We start from the raw sequence: 18,924 nt of genomic DNA on the forward strand, positions 1-18,924 counted from the left end.
CTTATCTTTTCATCCTCTTTTGAAGAGCAAAAATTTTTAACTTTGATGAAGGAGGTTCAGTTCATCCAATTTTTCTTTTATGGGTTGTGTTTTTGGGGCCAAAAAATCTTTAACCCAAGGTCACAAAGATTTTCTCTCTCCTGAAAGTTTTGTAGTTTTAGGATTTACATTTAGGTTCTCCTTTCCTTTTTAAAACACTTATTTCCTAGGCACGGCACAGAAGTTTCTTTTGGAAAACAGTGCCAATAACAGAGACAGACACACCTGAGCAGGTTTAGGATGGAGTCAGTCCTGGGAGCCTTGCCAGGCATGATGCCCTCCAGTAACCATCTGAAAAAGGAGTATAGGTTTCAGAAGCTGCCCCAGGAGCAGCTTTTAAACAGATGTGAGGCTTCACTGCCTTAAGTCTTGGCATAAAAGTGAAGATTATATCTTTCTAAAAGAGGGTGCTGATGATAAGAAAAAAACCTCTAAACTTTCTAGATAAATCCTCTGACTGCTACGGAGTCGGGATGGCATGTGGTGCCAAGTGCAGGACTTTGCCGATTACATGAAAACACCCATGTCAGTGACTCACCTAATCATGCTTTAATCTCATCACCGAGAGGCTTTTAAAAATTATAGTCAACAAGGCAGCTTGCTAGTTACGACTGCCATTGAAATCGAGTTTTACTCACAACAGCTGGAGTATAATGTGGTGGGAAGAAAGCCTGACGTGGGTGAGAGACCAAGGGTTGCTTGCCTGGGAAGGATGTGCAGCTAGCGTTTGATAGAGATCTGTGAAATGATCAGCCTCGTCCAAGCCGAGCAGAGACCTGCCATCTCTCATCCATGGGAAAATGCATCGCAGCAGAAACAGTCAGAAAACTGCATTGATTATCGGCTTTGTGTCAGTCACTGCACAACGGAGAAGCCAAGGCCCTGTCTCAGTCCAGAGTATTATCCGTGCTGGGACATAGGAGCTCAGGAAAGATTCCTGTCCTAGTGAAGGAGGGCGGCTGAGAGCGGGTTAGAAATGGCTTCTCCGAGGATGTTCCGGGCAGAGCAGTACAAGGGGCTGGTGTATTCTGGGACGAGCAGGCCGTTGGCGTGACTGCGTCATAGGAAGGGCTTACGGTGACTCTGTCTTTGTCATAGGAAGGGCTTACGGTGGCAGTGGGAGATGTTATCGGAGCTGTAACCAGGGCCGGTCTTGAAGGACCTTGTTCGCTTTGCACTGAAATATGAGTTTTTCTTGAATTCACCTCGGCACCTTTGAAGCACTTTGCATATGGGGGTGATGGGATGGGACTTGCTTTTTTAGAAAGTCCTCTCAGGCAGCTATGTAGAGAACAAGTTAGAAGGGGTCCAGGTAGACATCGAAGCATCTGGCTGCAGTGGTCATCCGGGCGAGACCCACTGGGGCCCTAACCTGAAGTCATGGAGCTGACAGGCAGGCTCAGATGGAGGGTACCGAGGAGGTGGAATCAGAACCATAAAAGGGGGGACAACTGGGTGGTCATTGTGCCACCCAGGAGAGTCCCCGCTGCCACCTTGGGAGGAAGAGCTGGCATCAGTTGGGGACCATCTAGGCCTGAGCTGCATTGGGGCCATTCAGTTAAGGACCCCATGAGGCAGCTGACCACAGAAGTCCGGTGTGCCTCTGCCACCCTGCCATGGTTCTTCCTCTGTTCAAGCTAAGCAGGCCTTTCTGGAAGCTTCGGGAACACACGCACCTTCCAAAGCACAGTGAGCGGGACCAGGAACACGACATAAAGTCCAGTGCGAGAGGCTGTGAGGAGCACACAACACGTGTCACCTGTCCCCCCGCCGTGAGCCAGGTCGCCAGTGAGGAGGGTTCCCCACCCAGTGTGGAGCTGCAGGGAAACGGCCGCCGTTGGCGCTGGTCTTGCTCATTTTCCTCCTTCCGTCCTTCCTTCCCTCTCTTCCCAGCCAGGCCCTTCTCATTTGTGTTTTTTTTTTTTTTTAAAGAGTGAATTCATTCCTGGTCCTTTTTGAAACCCCACATGTCAGTGATAGATGAGGCGGTATTCTTTAACTTCAAAGGGGAGAAAGTGAGTGTGTGAATGTGGGCCGGGGAGGTGAAAAGTCCAGGGAACAGGAGACACATGGGGTGACCCCGCCATCAGGAGGAGCACCCTCCATCCCACCCCTGCTGGTGCCGTGCAAAGGCACAGACAATGCCACTTTCAATAAATCACGAAGCATCCTGAATACCCGTTTTTGTGTGTTTTCAATGGGCCTTGGGCATATTGCTTAAGATAGAGCCAGCCATTTGTCCTGGGTTCCCAGCTACTCAAAGTGCTCTCTCGACTATATAATGGAGTCTTTGCATATGTGATTTTTGGGGGAGATTTTTTCAGATTTCCATAGCTAGTCAAGGTGACCTCGCGGGTAGTGCGGGCTATTGTCACCCTTCACACATGCAGCCTTTGAGTGATGCTGAGCTTTGTGGGGTATCCATGCGGCACCTAATTCAATCACACATCTGACCCTTGCCTCTCTGTGGCACTGTCCCCTTCTCTGTGCCCAGCGTGCTGCTGGGGGCCTCCGCACAAACCCCGGCTGTCCTCTGGAGGCCTCCGTGCTAAACAGAGAGCTCGGGGCCATTTTCCCTGCTCAGTCCCCTAGCGGATCTGGTGCGGGGTGGGGCTGCTTGTTCCCATGAGGACACACGTGAAGCTGCCCGGTGGACGCCCCCTTTAAAGGTCCCCTGGTTGTTTCCCCAGCGGAGTCTTAGGAAGTGAAGAGAAGAATAACCTGGGGTCGTTTAAGGGCTGGCGTGGTCATTTCCTTAATCGTCTGTGACCGTTAAGAGCCCTATTTTCTATGAAGAGGCACAGCAGCTTCATGGCTTATTTTTAATAATAACAAGCAGCTCGGATTGATTGAGCACCTGCTGTTTGTCAAATGTTTCACACGTTACCCCGTTTAATCCTTAAAATTTATACCCATTTTTACAGATGAGGAAATTGAGAGTGGGGTTAATTAAATAACTTTTCAAAGGTCACGTAGCCAGGAGTAGCGGAACTAGGATAGAAACGTTCCTTATTCTGCTTAATTTTTTAATTTCTCTTGTTTCTCGTTGTTATTTTTTATCTATCTACATAATCTGACAAATGGATCCAGTCCTAATCCTAGGATAACTTCGAATACTTATTTTTAAATACTGTATTATTCAATTTATATAATATTCTTGAAATGACAGAATTATATAGCTGGAGAACAGATTGGAGCTTGCCAAGAGTTAGGGGTGGTGGGGATGAGGTAGGTAGCCCAGAGGAGATCTTCGTGGTGAGGGAACAGTTCTATCTGCAGATTGCAGTGGCACTTAATCAAATCTACATGTGTGACCAAATCACATAGGATTGGACATACATTGTGCCAATGTCAGTTTCCTGGGTTTGCTATCATATCATAATTATATAGAGTATCACCTTTAGCAGAAATTGGGTAAAGAGTATATGGACCTCTCTGTACTATCTTTGCAATTTCTATAAATCTATAATTTTCTCAAAATGTAAGGGTTTTTTATTCACTTGTGTGGGAGATAGGTGTTGTACCTGGGAAAGCAGCCCCCGTCACGCAGCGGCAGGTGGCCTAGGAGGGGAGCGCCACCTGGAAGAGGGTCCAGGCGTTAGCCTCTGTCAGATGTAACCTGAGGCTCTGTTTGTCTTCTGGGAAAGAACTCGAGAGTCGGGCCCGAGTTGCAGGGCTGCAGTCGTGTGCCCAGGACAAGCTTCACGACTTCTCTGAGCCTCTGTGTACGCACCCGGTCGGGCGGTTGAGAGAATCTAGCAGGAGCATGTGTTTGTGTGCTTAGCACAGAAGGGTTTATTGAGTAAGCTCAATAAATCTCGGCCGTTTTTGTTACCATCATCAGTATTATTTTACCTGTTCCCAAGCCGTACCGTGCATTCTGTAGTCAGGTCAGCCTCATATGTATTCACAGGACAGTGCACGTTCGCTCTGGGTTTGTCATTTATTCCTTCAACAGTTATTTTTTGAGCACTGACTTCGCCGAAAACTCTGTCGTATGCTGTGGGTGCAGTGACGGACAGGACCCACATGGCCTGTGCCCTAGGAGAGCTGGAGGTCTCGCTTTTCCCCATTACCTGGAACCTCGCATCTGTGTCTTTCAGATGCCAGACCCACCCCAGGCCTCACCCGCTCCACGCGGGTCACTCTGCCGATCCGTCTCTGGGCTCCGCCAGCACTGCAGGCCACGTGACTTAGCCATCTCTGCCCACCTGGACCAGTTTCTCCTCCCCTAGTTTCTGGCCCACTACCGAGCAACACAGGCCTATGCCTAGCAGGCACTCGCTCACAGAATTGTAAGGTGGATGGCCACAAGGAACCCAAGAGAGCATCTCTCCTGAGGCTTTCATTCAGATGAAATTACAGATAGGAGCCCATGACTTAAGTAATGGAAATTGGCTATTGGAAGTTCAATAGGATAACAATAGATCCTATATTATTCTTAGTTTTTGTTGTGGCTTTTAAAAAATTTTTATTTTATTCCTGCCATCTACCATTTTGACTGGCTGACTGATGTTTCTTCTCTTAGCCTTTTGCAAACCCTGAGCGTAAGGAGCCCGTGGCTCTAGTTCTGGTCTTGTTACCAACTAGCTGTGTGGCAGAGGGCAGTTGCGTTGAATTGGAAAAGCAGAGCCGGCCCATCTCTCTCTTCCTCACTTGCTGGCAACTCGAGTCGGCTTACCCGGCACCTGCAGTCTCTAAGCAGGACACTGAATCGGGCGGGCCCTCCCAGGCGTCTGTTTCTTCCAGGCCAGCGTCTCCATCCGAAACCAGCAGGTCGGTGTGCTCGGCCTTTTCAGTGGACAGAGGGCATTCCCACCCCGTTCTTCAGTAATGGCTTTGCCAGCAAGCCGCGGAAGGCTGGCTCTCTGAACACCGCTCGCTGTCTTTCGTCTGTTAGGATCTGGACGAGAGGTGTAAATTGTCGGAGCCCCCCTTTTACAGGAGAAGAAATTGCAGGTGTGGCCCAGTGGGAAATGCACTGACTTTAGTTAGTTAGACGGGTTTGGGTGCCATGTGTGGGTCCACTAGGTGACCTCGGGTAGGCAAGTTACTTACTTCTCTGAGCCACGGTTCCCTTACCTTTAAAATAGGAGCAGTGATACCTGTACACAGGAAGTCTGGTTGAATGTGGAACCTGTTATTCCTATTGCACGGCCCTCCATCACCTAGGAATCCTTTATTTAATAAAGGCTGGTGGGGATCACAAATAGTAATCAATAGGGATTTTTTTTTTTTTTTTGGAGCTTATAATCTAGCTGCGCTGGTGTGATAGTTAAAACAGACAGCTAGCGACGTGTTCCAGCTTGAGAATAAATGAGAAGACTCAGACCATGATAGGAGCAGTATTTTTATCTCCAGACCATCAGAGCCAGCTCCCTGCCTTGCTCTAGCAGGTCGAGTGGCCTCTAACTCTCCCGAGCAGAGGTTAGCAGACGAGTTGTTGCCGGTGAGACGGGCCGGGCAGCCGCCATGTCAAGGGACGTCTGCCAACCTTTGAAGCTTTTCTTTTGAGTGCTGAGCCTCATCTAGGGCACACCGGCCTCCCTGCCTGCTGCCTCACGAGATCTTGTCACCAGAGATTACAGTAGGGCTGCCCTGAGATAGAAAACCCCATACTGGCACAGCTGCCGGCCCGCGGGCCTGTGTAGCCGCTGAAGCAGACAGGCGAAGCTCGAGGCATCATGTACCCCTGCTGGGGACCACGTCAGTCCTGCACATGGAGAAGTGGCTTCCCAAATATTACTCCAGCTAAGAAATGGAACCCTATGACAGTAGAAATTCCTTAGGTTTTAGAGTGATCACATCTGGAACTATTGGATCCCACTTGGCTAGTTCCAGTGCGTTCATCTTTTAAATTTTGATCTCAACTCATTATAAGAAATAGACCCAGGCCTTATTACATCAGGAACATTTCCAGAGTGTTTGCGATAGTCTAATGTTGTTTTTCCTCATTTAATTTTCGCAACAACCCTATGAAGTAGGTACTATCGCTATCTCTGTTTCACAGAGGAGCAAACTGAGGCGCAAAGAGGTAAAGTAACTTGCCTGGAGTTACACAGCTAATAGGCAGTAAAGCCAGCACGTGAAACTTAGCCAGCCCGAGGAGGCTGTGCCTCCGCTTCCGTGCCGCGTGGCCCCAGCATTGGTTGGTTTGTAGGCGCATCTGCTCCCAGTTCCTCCCCGATATAGTAAGGCCTGTGTCCCAGGCAGGAAGGTCGCAGCAGAAGCGTGAATTCTTAGGAGTGCTAGAAAGAGATCTGTGCATCCTGATGGGCAAAAGGTTAGCCCAGGGGATCGCCAGGGTCCCCGCGGAGTGTGGGAGCCGCTGGCTGTCCCGCGTTCCAGCCCAGAGCCCCTGGGGAGCTTATACAGAGGCTGAAGGGAAAACACGTTTCTCGCTAATTAAAATGTTCCCTTAAGATTATTGCAAAATTTACTTTTTTAACATTTAACATTATGTCTAGTTTCTTAAATGATTTTCAGCTATGTGAGATTATCCAGTGATTCTGTATTTACCAACACTGATTTTTCGGTTAGCAAGGTGAATAGGAAGTCTGTTCATTTTCCTTAGTACTGGATCCTGACACTTCTAATACCCTCTACTGACCTCTTTAAATTTTTTTGGTGTTTGCATTTCAACTTAGCTATAAACTTCTTTCTGTATTTTCTTTAAACTTTATAATACCTATACGTTCTTTGATCTTTACCAGATATGATATGTTGTTCTATAAAGAAAAAGGCTATTTATCTCCTCCTCCCCTAAAGCATTACACTAGTATGTTACCTAAAAGTCTAAATAGGGTCTAAATAAATACACATAATGGGGTGGTAGGGACAAAGGGGACAGGGGAGGACCTGGAACAGCTTCATGCAGCATGTGTCTAACTCCATAACATAGAAGCTACAGTCCCATGGTTTTCTGTTTCAGTGGTCCACACCCTGCATCTTTAACAAGGCTTAATTTTGAGGAATACAAAGTATTAATGTAAATTTTAATCACATATACACACACACACACACACACACACACACACACACATATAATGTATAGTTTGATCCTGAATTTATAAAATTTTATGTTTTGCCTGTCTCTCTAGAAAAAAAAAAGGCTATGTAAATTATTTTGGATGAGAATAGTAACCTCAGGTAACCCCAGGTGTGGGCCTCCTAGATGTCCCTTCCGGATTGTTTTGAGCAGTTCAGTGAGTGTTGCCAGATCAGCAAGCATTTTGTGACTGGATGGCGATGGACAGCTATTCTTCTGCCAAGATGTGCTGCTAAGCCCACGGCTGCAGGTTGAGGCCAGGTGGCAGGAGCAGGGGAGAGGGGCAGATTGGCTGTCCCAGGACCAGGGGGATCTTAGGATGTTGTCCCGGAATACACTGTCCAGACGTTTGGCTCTGTCTGGGAGGAAGGAAGCAGAATTAGCATGGAATCATGTCATGAGCTTTGACAGTTGCTCTTGGCCACATAAGACAGACTTATATAAAAGAATTCCTAACTGCCACTTCTTTCTCATTAAAATATCTAAAGATGTGAGCACCGGTTCTTCTCAAATCCTCAGAGCTGCTCTCCTCACAGACGCGGCAGGGACACATTATGAGTGCTTCCTGCCTTCTCAGGAAACCTAGAAAGTATCTCACATTCATTCGTAAAGCAAGCCACAAGGATGACCATAGAGAACTCAGCTCCATTGTACAGGTGCGAAGGCTAAGGCCTTCAGCATCCCCCCACCACCCCAGAGGCTGGGAGAGAACAGACGAGCGCAGAGCCGCTGGCTCTCGCTCGGAGTTATGTAACTCCCAACGCCTCAAGTCCCTGGAAACTGAGGCCAATTCCCTGGAAGATCATTCTGTTCTCTCCTGTTTTTTCAAGAATAGAGCCAGCTTGATCACTGGCTCCGAGGGTTGTACGAGAATGTCCCGTTTTCTCTCTTCCGTGAACTGAGTGCCTACCATCACGATCACTGTTTAGTCAAGTCGTATTCAAACCTGCCTGGATCTCAGCTTTACGCACGTTTGGCCTACCTTTTGAGGAACCTTATTTTATTTATATGTGCCCTCATCTATCCCCACAGAGAATCCGAGAAGACTTACAACAAAGGAAATAAACCGTGAAATGAATAGAAAGACACTCAGAACCAAGGAAAGGAGGCAGAAGTCATGTGGCATCAGCAAGGCCGAATGCAGTTCCTAAGCCTGCCTGTTGTGCTGTCTGACCTCAGCAGCACAGAGGCCGAGGTGGCCTGCTCTGGGGTGAGGGCAGCGATTTCATAAGGTTATTTCTTATAACTAACCTCATGCAAAGTCGAGGGGTACCGTTCCTAGCACTAACAGCAGTTTCTCCTATCAGGCTTGATATGGGGCCACAAAATGTTATAGTGGACAGATTTTACATTTATGACAAATGAAGAAGAGGGTTTTACAAGACCGTTCCTTCAAACAAACTGATGAAAATTGAAGAATATGATTAAAACACAGCTTGAGGAAGAAGGCAAGTGAGGTCGTGAACAAGTGCGTGCCGTCCACATACGTAACTTTCCCGTAGCCTGAGCTGACTCAGGGATAGGCTTAGGCCCTCTGCCTGAGAGAGCAGACAGCCTGTCACCCAGGCCACCTCTAGCACGTTTCCCTTCTCTCTGCTGTGTGTGCACGGAAGCTGCAGAGCAGACTCTCTGAGGCGGGAGGCTCCGTGAGGTCTGCAGTGGAGGCATCTCTGCTGCTTGGGGCAGGACCTCGAGCTTCAGAACGCAGATAGCTGGGTGGCAGGACTCGTATCTTCTAAGCTCCCTCGGATGCGCAGGGACCTCCACGGAGGGGCCGTATGCAGCCCGCGGTCCCCACCAGCACTTTCCCATGGAAGCCACTCTGCCCAGCTCCAGTCCCTGAACAGTGATTGGCCCGAGCCCCAGAGCTCTGAGCAGAGATGGGTCCGATCTGATGATGTCCCAACACGGCCACCCTCTTTGGCCATGGAAATTGTCAAAAATGCTTCAGCTGTGAGTGGGACAAGCAGATTGGTTGCACGTCCCTGCCTCTGACCGCATGTGACACATACAGAGTTGCCCATCACTCTTTGTAGTCACTGTTGTCATATCGCCCAGAAATTTGAGAGGCGACAATGTAGCCCAGCGACCAGGTATAAGGCCTGATCAGGAAAGCCGGAACGAGGTTTCTCTTCTTCTGCTAGAGACCTCGGGGTGCAGAGCGAGCTCTTCTGGGCTGGTCTCCGCCAGTGACAAAGGCCGAGGCAGTGTGGGGCACTGGCCAGCAGAGCTTCGCGGCCCCGGCCTTGATGCTGAGTGGTGAGACAGCCCCCCGCAGAGCAGGCCGCTTTGCAGGCGGCAGGAGAAGCCAGGTGTCTTCTCTCCGGGGACTGGCTCGTCGACTGAGGCGAACTTAGAAAGAACCAACAAACTTGGCCTCTGAGGCTCCTGCCTCCAAAGCAGCCTTCCCTGTGAGTCGGCCATAAGTCTAGAGACAGACGGATCTTCTGAGCAGGTAAAACCTCGGCATTGAAGAATCCTTGTCCTGTCATCATTGACCTTAATGAAAATCGAACGAGCCTCTGGAACAAGGTGCAATGGAGTCAGGAGAAGCGGCCTTAAGTGAAAACACAGCTGTGGGGTTTACAGACGGTGCTGCAGGGAGGCGTCATCCAGTGGGAGCGGCCAGCCTCGCTATAGACTTTCCAACACTAATGAATCGGGAACTCCATGCTGAACAGGATTTAGTTTGATCGGTCCCTGTGCCAGCAGATGGATGTATTTTTCTTGAAAGACCAAGGTGCCAGAAATCTCCATGATTACGTTACTGGAGCAAGGTTCTTTTTTGTGGTTTGTGAAGTTGAGCGTCAGGACTGCACGATTCTCTTGCTCTTTCTCACTCTTATTTTTTCCAGGTCAGAACCAGAGCTTGGGGTGGGGAGGAAAATCCTGCTGAATGAGCAAGTTCTTTCTTAAAAAGCTCTCTCCAAGTCCAAAAAGACTTCAGTGGACTTAGGAGAGAGAAACTTAATACATTGCCATAGAATCGTTGTGGACCAAGCGAAAGCCAAGTCCACAGCATCTTTGTCTTATAAAAGAAAGCAAAGAAGAGATGGAAAAAAAGAAATAATGCTTAGGAAATCCAAACCAAACAAGGAGAACTGAAGAAGGAAAACTAAAGATCACCTCGGAGCATGTGAAGGTTTCCTTCAAATACGATTTTTCAATTACACATCCAGGCTCAGGTAGAAGCGACTTCTCTGTTCTTTTTAAGTGCCATAAATGGCATACCTGAAATGTTTGAACTATGATGGGATTTGCCACTTTGAGCTTAAGAAGAGTTGGACACCTTGCAAGACCAGTGGACTGTGAGGGGAAGAGTCGACCGTGGAGCGGCTGGAGGCTTCCCAGGCTGGTCCTTGACCCGCGTTTGAACCTTGGTCCTAATAGCTAGCAGATTGAAGCAAGCTCACAGGCCTCCCGGAGAACCCATGTTGGTTTGAACTCGAGCGAGCCTGGCCACGGAACTAGCACTCTGCTTCTACCAGCTACCTTTCTCAGCACAGCCCTGTGAGCGGAACTCGGGGCTGGGCTCCAGGGTCACCCCTGCTGGATCATGGAGCAGCCCGCAAGTGCCGTTCAGGCCACGGGCAGAGAGAGACCCGTTGCCCGTCAGAGGTCATCTTGGAGCTATTGTGGAGAAGACAGGCAGCTCCTAAACTTAACACGTTTCTTGCCTGTCCAAGGTCAGGCCAGGCCTTTTAAAAGCACCAGAAGCTGTGAGCTGTTATCTTCCTCGGCTGATGGGATTTAGTGCCAAGTGGCCTGTGGATAATGTCGTTCTTGCAGGCTGACTTTCCAAGCTGGGCCTCTCCCTGGTTGGATTCCTGCAGGCCTTGGTCCGAGCCCGCACTGGCACAGATGACAGCCCGTAGGCCCGCCTGTTCCCTCGCCGTGCCTGGCTCGCAGGACGTGTTCAGTAAATACCGTTGAGTGAAGGACTAGGTGTGAGACAGTAGCACCTGGGGCATCGAGAAGATTGGAGCCGCTCCTTGTCATCTGGTGGCATAGTTACTGAGTGGGGGCAGATGCGAGGCCACATTTCTTTACTGCAGTGAGAGGGGGAATAACAAACTCGGGGGTGAAATTGGATGACTACAGGGATCTGTTCAACCAGATCAAATGTGCCGCGGGGCACAGAAGCCTGCAGGGGGGCACGATTCCGTGTCCGTAAGCTGAATGGCTGGAGCACTTAGTCGTTAATAGATGAACAGACTGTTCTAAATGCCAGCCCACCGACAGGCACCGGGCACCTGCCGTGGACAGTGGCAGGAGCGCCAAGTTCCCAGGGTACCTGGCGGGGCTCCCCGCCCTGAGTCCAAGCCCTGGAAAGTGGATCTGCTTCCTCGTGGAGCCCCTGGACGGGGGTGGGAGGGCAAATAGCTGAAAGAAACCAGAGCATCATTAGGAAGGAGGAAACGACTGCTAGGTGAGCATCTGTGATGCTGCACGGGCCAGTTGGACTCGTGCATTCATGTGTTGAAACCTGCACATAGTAGGCACCTGCACACACAAACCCACACATACCTACACACCTGTAGGGACACGCTTCGTGGGAGACAGCATATCGTCATCCTGGGTAAATTTCAGGCCTCTCATGGAGGGTCTCTGCCCCCACCTCCAACTCTCTATTCCTTGATTTCTCCTTGGATCTCGTGACTGACGGTCCCATCTCCAAGGTCAGACACGGCGTACTCTCTGACCACAGACAGTCCCTTCCACTCCCTCACCCACTGACTCCCACAACTCGTCTCCTTGACCTCATGGACACCCAGGAAGCTAGTATAGCCCAGTGGTTAGCAACGTGGACCGCACGTCCGTTCTGCCACTTGCTAATTGGGCCAAATACTTAAATACCTCTGTGACATGGGGGTGGGAACTAACCTCACAGGGCTGTTGGGAAGATTAAAGTCACACATGAAAGATGCTTAGGACATAGGACACGCTTAATAAATATCAGCTCTATACAGCACATCTGTTACCCAGACCCTTGTCCTCCAGTCAGCCCCTCTCATTTTTATTTCCTGCCTGTTCCCCGTTAGAGTCCCCGGTCCATCTGTCGCCAGTGTCGTGTCTCTGCTCTCTCCCTCAAACCTTATTCTTCCCTCATACTTTCCTGGCAGATGCTCAGCTTTGAACCTACCCAGCTTTCTTCATGCCAGTGTCTAGGTCGCTAGAAAAAAATCAACTAGGCAGGTGGCTGCTACACTAACTTCAGACCCTGTGGCCTCAGCTGGACCCCTAATGCTCCCTGGTGTCCCTTTTCCTGGTCAGCTGTCATTCCTGTTCTGCAGAGAAGCAGTTTCTCCAGCTTCCATTCCTTCCCTCCCCACACCCTCTATTCCTCGCAGATAATTTGACTTCCTAATTCTCAGAAAAGAATAAAAATCAGACTGGAACATTCCAAACCACCACCATCTCTTATCCCCCTCCGCCAAATCCACAGATATGTCTGCATCCCCGCCCAGTCTTCCCTGCTCCTGCAGCGGGGAAAGGGTCTCCCCCTTGCGTGTTGGGTTTTAATCCCTCCCGTCATCTCAGATACCTTGACTCTCCAGCGGTCTCCATCTCTCCTGCGTTTTCAACCCCTCTGTCTATAGCGTCTCTCTCACATCAGCATTTAAACAAGTCTCTGACATCTTATAACACACTCTCCTTCAATCCCACGACCTGTCATCCTGTTCCATTCCATCCTATTCATCTCGGCTCTTCCTCGCAACTCTCTAATTTGCTAAGAGTTGTAAACACTCACCATCCCCCTTTCCTCACCTTTGACTCATTTTCCAACCCATCGCACCCTGATCTCTGCTCCCACCACTCTCCCGAGAGTCTTCGTTGCTAAGTCCAGTGAATTCTCTGTTGTGGATGCTCGTTGCTGTCTCACCCGACCTCTTAGAAGGCGCTGATGCTGCCGATGCTGCCGATGCTGCTGATGCTGCTGATGCTGCTGATGCCGCTGATGCTTGCTCTTTAGGACGCGCTCTCCCTTTGCTCCCGGGGCTACTCCTCGGCCCCCACCGCCCAGCCCTTAACTGTGGCTGTTTCTCTGGATTCTGTCCCGACCGCATCTTTACTCAGCGTGCTCTCTCAGGACAGTCTCACCTGCCCTCGTAGCTTCGGTCGCCATCTTACCAGTGTGAAGGTTCCCGGATTGGTTCCTCCAGAATAGTCTCGCTCAAACTTCAGAATTGTTTATATAGCTGCCCGCTGGCATCGCCACTAAGATAACCCAGGCACCTTAAAATCAGCTGTCCTCCCAGGCCCACTGTTCCTCCTTGTGAGGGCGAGTGGCAGTGCCACCATCCTGCCGCCCAAGGCGAAGGACCTCGAACACTGACTTTGACCCCCCCTCTCACACAGACTTCATACCCAGACCATCACCGAGTCTTATAATTCCGGTAAGGTGGAAAGAGCGTGGGTCTTGGGTAAAGTTCTCATTCTAATTGTGGTTTGGACAAAATCACTTAACCTTTCTCAGCCTCAAGTTTCTCACCTGTAAAAAGGAAACAGTGATACCTAATTCCAAGGGCTGTGGTCAGGGCGAAAGAAACCCTTTGCTCGGCGGGCATTCGATAAACGTGAGTTTTTCCATTCAGTAAGTTATTTCCTCTTCATTCCCTCCCTCCGCCCCCCCTCCACCTCTACTCACGTGTCTTATTGTCGAATTAGGGTACGCGTAGTTTCTCGACCTTGAAAATCCCCCTGGAATTAAATTTCCCACAATCCCTTCATGACTCAGGCCCACAGCTCGTATCCCGTCATGCTTATCATGAAGAATTTGGAAAACGCGAAGAGAGTTGAGCCATCCCTGTCACCGTTTTGCTGTCATTCCTTCCAGTCTGTCTTCTATGCGTCTTTGTCCTTATTGACATGGCGTTCCTGTGTGTAACAAGTACGCATCCTGCTTTTCTCCATCCAACCCGGATTTTTCCCTAGGTTAGTAATTCTTTATAAACAGTGTAAAGCCTGCATTCTGTTCTGCATGTGACTGTGGTATCGCTTATTTAACCATTCTGCTAACGCTGGTCTTTTAGAGTCTTCCCAGTAAATAATACTCTGGTGAACAATTTTGCAAAAAAAAACCAAAAAAACAAAAAACTTTTCCTCCTCCATTTATAATAATGTTTCTAAGCCCGAAATTCATAACTTGAATCATCGAGTCAGAGGACTTAAAAATTTCTAAGCAGTACAATCTTTGAAACAGACTAGGTGAATATAGGCCTGGCCTCCGCTGCAAAGAGAGAGGTAAAGAGAAAAGTGTTATAATTAGTAGGTTTTTAAAAATAATTATTTTCTGTTTTACTGAAAGAGTGCTCAGAAGATCCAAGCAGTGCTCTGTAGGGAAAACCCGCCTTTGACTTGAAGTTCCTGGCTTCGTGATGGTAAAGAAGGGCTCGTTTCTGTTTTTGTATTTTCATCTGGGTCAGTAAGAGGACAAACCATTCCTACGAGCTCGTTTCCCTCTAAGGAGGAGAAAAATCGTCCAGCACCTAATGATGCAGGTCATTAGCTATGTTAACAGCCTCTCAGTTAAAAAAAAAAAAAAAAAAAGTTATGATAATGTATCCTCCTAAAGTGCACTTAATTTTAGTTAAAATTTCCCTGGTGATTTAAAAACTTCGTGAATTTGTAAATCTAGTAATTGGCTCTATGTTTGGAAATGTTGAAGCCGCCATAGCCGACTGGGCTCTAGCCAGACACACAGAACCTCAGTGAGCTCTGGCTTCCTCGGGACACAGAGGGAGCTCAGCACTCACCTGGAATCTGGAAAGAAACCAAGACTTCCTAACCTGAGTCTCCTTCCTGGTCTTCGCTACTTGGAGGCAGGTGATGAGTGCTCCGAAGTTACCAACATGTCCAAAATCAAACCTCTGCCTCCCCACCCACATCCAAGTTCAGTCTTCCCACTCAGCGGTGAACAACCACCTGTCTGGTGGTTCGAATCAAAGATCGAACCATCCTTGATTTCTTCTTTTCCGTCCTCACCGCGCCCCAGCATCAAATCCATCAGTGTATTCAGTCGGTTCTACTTCTAACAGTCTGCTTTGAAGACAGAGCCCAGCTGTTCATTCCTCTCCCTCGTGCCCTCCCGCCCTTTCCGCCCGGCCCCCGTCACCCCTCACCCCTCCCAGAGGGCTTTCTCCCTGCAGTCTGCTCTCCACACAGTAGCCAAAACGTAACTTCGATCACGTTACCTACCCCTTTCTTAAAACGTGTCAGAGGCCTTCTTTTGCTATTAAGGCGAAGGCAAAAATTCTGATGTAGCCAGGAAGATCTTGCGCGTTCTGCCTTGGCCCTCGTCTCCGGCATCACTGCCCACCATGTCCCTTGGTCTGGCCAGTTCCAGCTTACCAGCCACCCTCTCGTTCATGGAGCTCCTGTGCCGGGGCCTGTGTATCTGCCGTGCTCTCTGCCGAGTGTCCTCCCGTTCTCCCCGTCCCTCCTCCCACGTCTGGGGGACTCCCTCCTCCCTCCCTTACGCCCAGGCTGGGTCTGGTTATTTACTTCTGTAGAAACATGGGAGTCCTTTTCCCGCTTGGGAGAACCTATTTTAATTTGAGGTTTCATATATATCTATTATTTATTTGTTTGTTCGTTTGTTCGTTTATTCGTCGATGCCATCATGTGATTGAGGTTCATGTCCTCCACTAGGCTGTGAGATCTGTGAAGGCGCCCCCTTCTGCTGTGCCCTGCTCTTTCCCCATCCGCCAGCTCTCTGTCTGGCTCACAGTAGGTACTTAGTAAATAATTGGCTGCTTGCTGAATGAATAAGTAGAGTCCGGTAACATAACAGTCCTTGTTGACAGCACCGCCCCTGTGAGACGTGGGCTCTTTCCAGAGGTGGCAGCGCCAGGTTCTCCACAGCACGTCAGTCAGCGGGAGCAAGTGTGATTTTGCTGGGCTTTTTTTTTAGCATTTCGGCCGTCAGAAGGAGCAGAGCGCACCACCTAAAGCTTACTCGTTTTTTTCTTCTCTCTCTATTCAGCTAAAGCTTGCCTTCACTCTGGACCACGAGACTGGATTGCCTCAAGGATGTCACATCTACGAGTACCGCGACAGCAACAAGTAAGCCGCTCGGCCGGGAAGACTGTCGCTGTGTCGTGCAGAGGTAGCACCCGTGGCCTCTCTTACACTGCGCTTCTCTTACAAAGGGATTGTCGGGAAGAGAATCACGCTTTTTGTGACTGTTCTAGAAAACACCTGACACAGACTATTTCTCCTCTCACGTCTTTTGCCCCTAACGATAGAGCTTGAAGGGCTTGCATAAGAGCAGTTGCGACGTTCTAGACGTATCTTCCAAAGCAAGCCTCCCTCCCAGGCGCCAGCTTTCCCCCCGGCCCCCCCGCACTGCGTCTCCAGTCACGCGCCCGCTGTTTGGTTCGCCGTGTGACAGTCCTGTCTGTCTGTACCTGTGGTTATCGATTGTTTTGCTAGTCCACCTTGAGAGTGTCCTAGCTGGGGGATTTCCGAGTACTTACAGAGATCTAACTTGGTGGCCTTGTTAGAAAGGTGGCACCTGGCCCAGTTCTGTAGCGCCCCTCGCTTCATCGCAGGCTGCCTCCTTGACTGTGTACCTTTGTCTGTGAGACAGCAAGGGCGGTGGCGAGTGAGGCAGAGAGAGAGTGATGATGGCGACGATGATAAACAATGACGGCAGCTACCGCTGAGGACCTACTGGGTGTCAGGCGCAGTACGGGGACATTACGTTATCCATAATGACGGCAGCTACCGCTGAGGACCTACTGGGTGTCAGGCACGGTACAGGGACATTACGTTACCCATAATGACGGCAGCTACCACTGAGGACCTACTGGGTGTGAGGCGCGGTACAGGGACATTACGTTATCCATAATGACGGCAGCTACCGCTGAGGACCTACTGGGTGTGAGACGCGATACGGGGACATTACGTTTGTTATCCAGTTTCATCCTCATAACAACCTAAAGAGTTTTCTTTTATCGTTGCTGTACTTGCAGACGCTGAGGTCTGGGGAACTTGCTCAAGGTCACGGCCACAGCTGTGTGAGGCAGACTCAGCATTACTGCATTTACTGGGAGGAGAGTAAATGAAAGGCAACTGTTGTCCCAAGTGGCTACTTTTGGAAACCCCAGTCAGGGACACGAACAGTCCCCATCTGGGCTTGAGGACAGCGTACTTGGTCTAATTGTTTAAGTATCCAGGCTGTTTAATTTTATCTCGTAGAAGGACGCAAATGGGCACACGCCAGTGGAACTGTGCCTTGCCTTCCCAGAGAGAAGCTCGTGTCTTCCTCGAGAACGCTTGCTTTGCGGTGGGTGGAGATGGGTTACTAGGTGCCTTCACGACCAGATCTGCGCTCAGCTTGCTTGCAACGCATTCTTTACTCTCTGCGATTTACCTGTAGGAGGATGCCATAGTAAGCCGTGGGAAGCACCCTTGGTTCCCGCCAAAGGAGTCCTTTAGGAAAGGTTGGCTAAGCATCCTTGAACACCATCATTCCTCCCCTTAGATGGCACTGTTTGTAGGAGACAGTTCCAGGGCATATAGGCCATCACACCAGGAGTAGCATCTCAGCTACTTGTAATGCACAATACAACACAGAAGTAGGGCTGGACTTCTCCGGAGCCAGGGACTAGCAGGGACAATTGAGCAAGTCCACGGGTGGCAAGGGCGAGCATCGCTAGAGTGAGAGAAACATAAGCCTTACGCTGCCACCTCCTCGTCAGCACCACCCTGTGCTCCCTGGCGCTGGCTGAGGGGCTTAGCAGATGGCAGCCCCGTGCACGAAGATTGTGGCCACAGAAACAGACCTTCAGGCCCAAGGGTGTTCACAGACTCCGATTCTGGCCTGACTTTCTGCCTTTTGAAACAAAGATGGGCAGAGTTTTTGTTCCGTGGGAGAGGGGCACCAGCCCTCCTTCCTTTAAGTTCACGTCTCAGCTGTTCCGTGGTCTGGTGACAACAACTTAGGTTGTCTCTGAAGCTGAGAGCAGAAAATAGCCTTGCCGGGTGTCTTGGCCTAATCCCTAGCTCCTCGCTTATGTATCAGAGTAAGTACTGTAAGAGGAGAATTGAGGGGTTGTAAATATTGACAGGCTTTGGCCCCCAAAGACCTGTAAGGAAAACATTTGTGTGGGAACCTGGACGGGAGCCATGGGCTAGGACCCAGTGCCTCAGCGAGCCCTCCGCACTTCTCTCTGGTCTGAGAGGCAGCGCTGGGGTTCGTTCTCACTCCGTGAACAGATGTCCTAACCTCTCTGAGCCTTAGGTTTCTTCATCCGCTGAGAACAATGGGACTAATGATATCAGCCCAGCATGATTGTCATGGGGATTGAGTGGAATGACGTGTTAAAGCCGTCATCACTGGCCTAGCTTATGGCACCTCATAGCTCAGGTCACCGGCCTTGCTGGCTGCAGCCAGGGCCGAGGCAAGGCTCTGGGCCCTTCCAAGCCCGTCTTGATTCTTCGCCCAGCCCCCGAGCGCATAGGCCCTTCTGGACCAGAGGGCTCCCCGGCGCGCTGGCCGGCCTCTCAGGGCTGGGTCTGCTCGGCACCTCCTTGGCCTCGGGACACTGTCCATGCAGGCAGGACAGACCCAGCGGGCAGAGCTTAGAGCGACCCTGGGACTCTCCTGTTGTTTCGTTCTCATCACAGAGGACGTGCTGGTTCAGTTCAAGGCCGTGGACAGTCAGACCCCCGGATCAACGTGCAAGAGACATGTGGGGGTGAAGGGAGGGAACCGGAGCAGCACGAGGCTGCAGTGGGGGCGCCGGCCTGCCCCTGGGGACGGGGAGAGGGTGGGGCAGGGGTGAGGGGCACTGGCGGCGCCTCAGCCTGCAGCACGGTCCCAAGGAAGT

The 18,924-nt window shown here is 50.2% G+C and overlaps 1 protein-coding gene across 3 annotated transcripts in view; it reads left to right on the top strand.

Annotated features, from left to right (window-relative positions):
• DIS3L2 (DIS3 like 3'-5' exoribonuclease 2) overlaps nucleotides 1-18,924 on the top strand; it is a 296,670-nt gene that overhangs the window by 242,353 nt on the left and 35,393 nt on the right. For all 3 annotated transcript variants that reach the window (XR_002777885.1, XM_011383718.2, XM_023525183.1), the window contains exon 14: nucleotides 16,074-16,153. Coding sequence is in view for 2 of the 3 variants with exons in the window: in XM_011383718.2 (XP_011382020.1) it covers nucleotides 16,074-16,153 (80 nt within the window). In the remaining variant the exon portion in view is untranslated. The remainder of the gene's footprint in view (nucleotides 1-16,073; nucleotides 16,154-18,924) is intronic.

Source organism: Pteropus vampyrus, unplaced genomic scaffold (genome assembly GCF_000151845.1).
Source record: "Pteropus vampyrus isolate Shadow unplaced genomic scaffold, Pvam_2.0 Scaffold539, whole genome shotgun sequence".
NCBI lineage: Eukaryota > Metazoa > Chordata > Mammalia > Chiroptera > Pteropodidae > Pteropus > Pteropus vampyrus.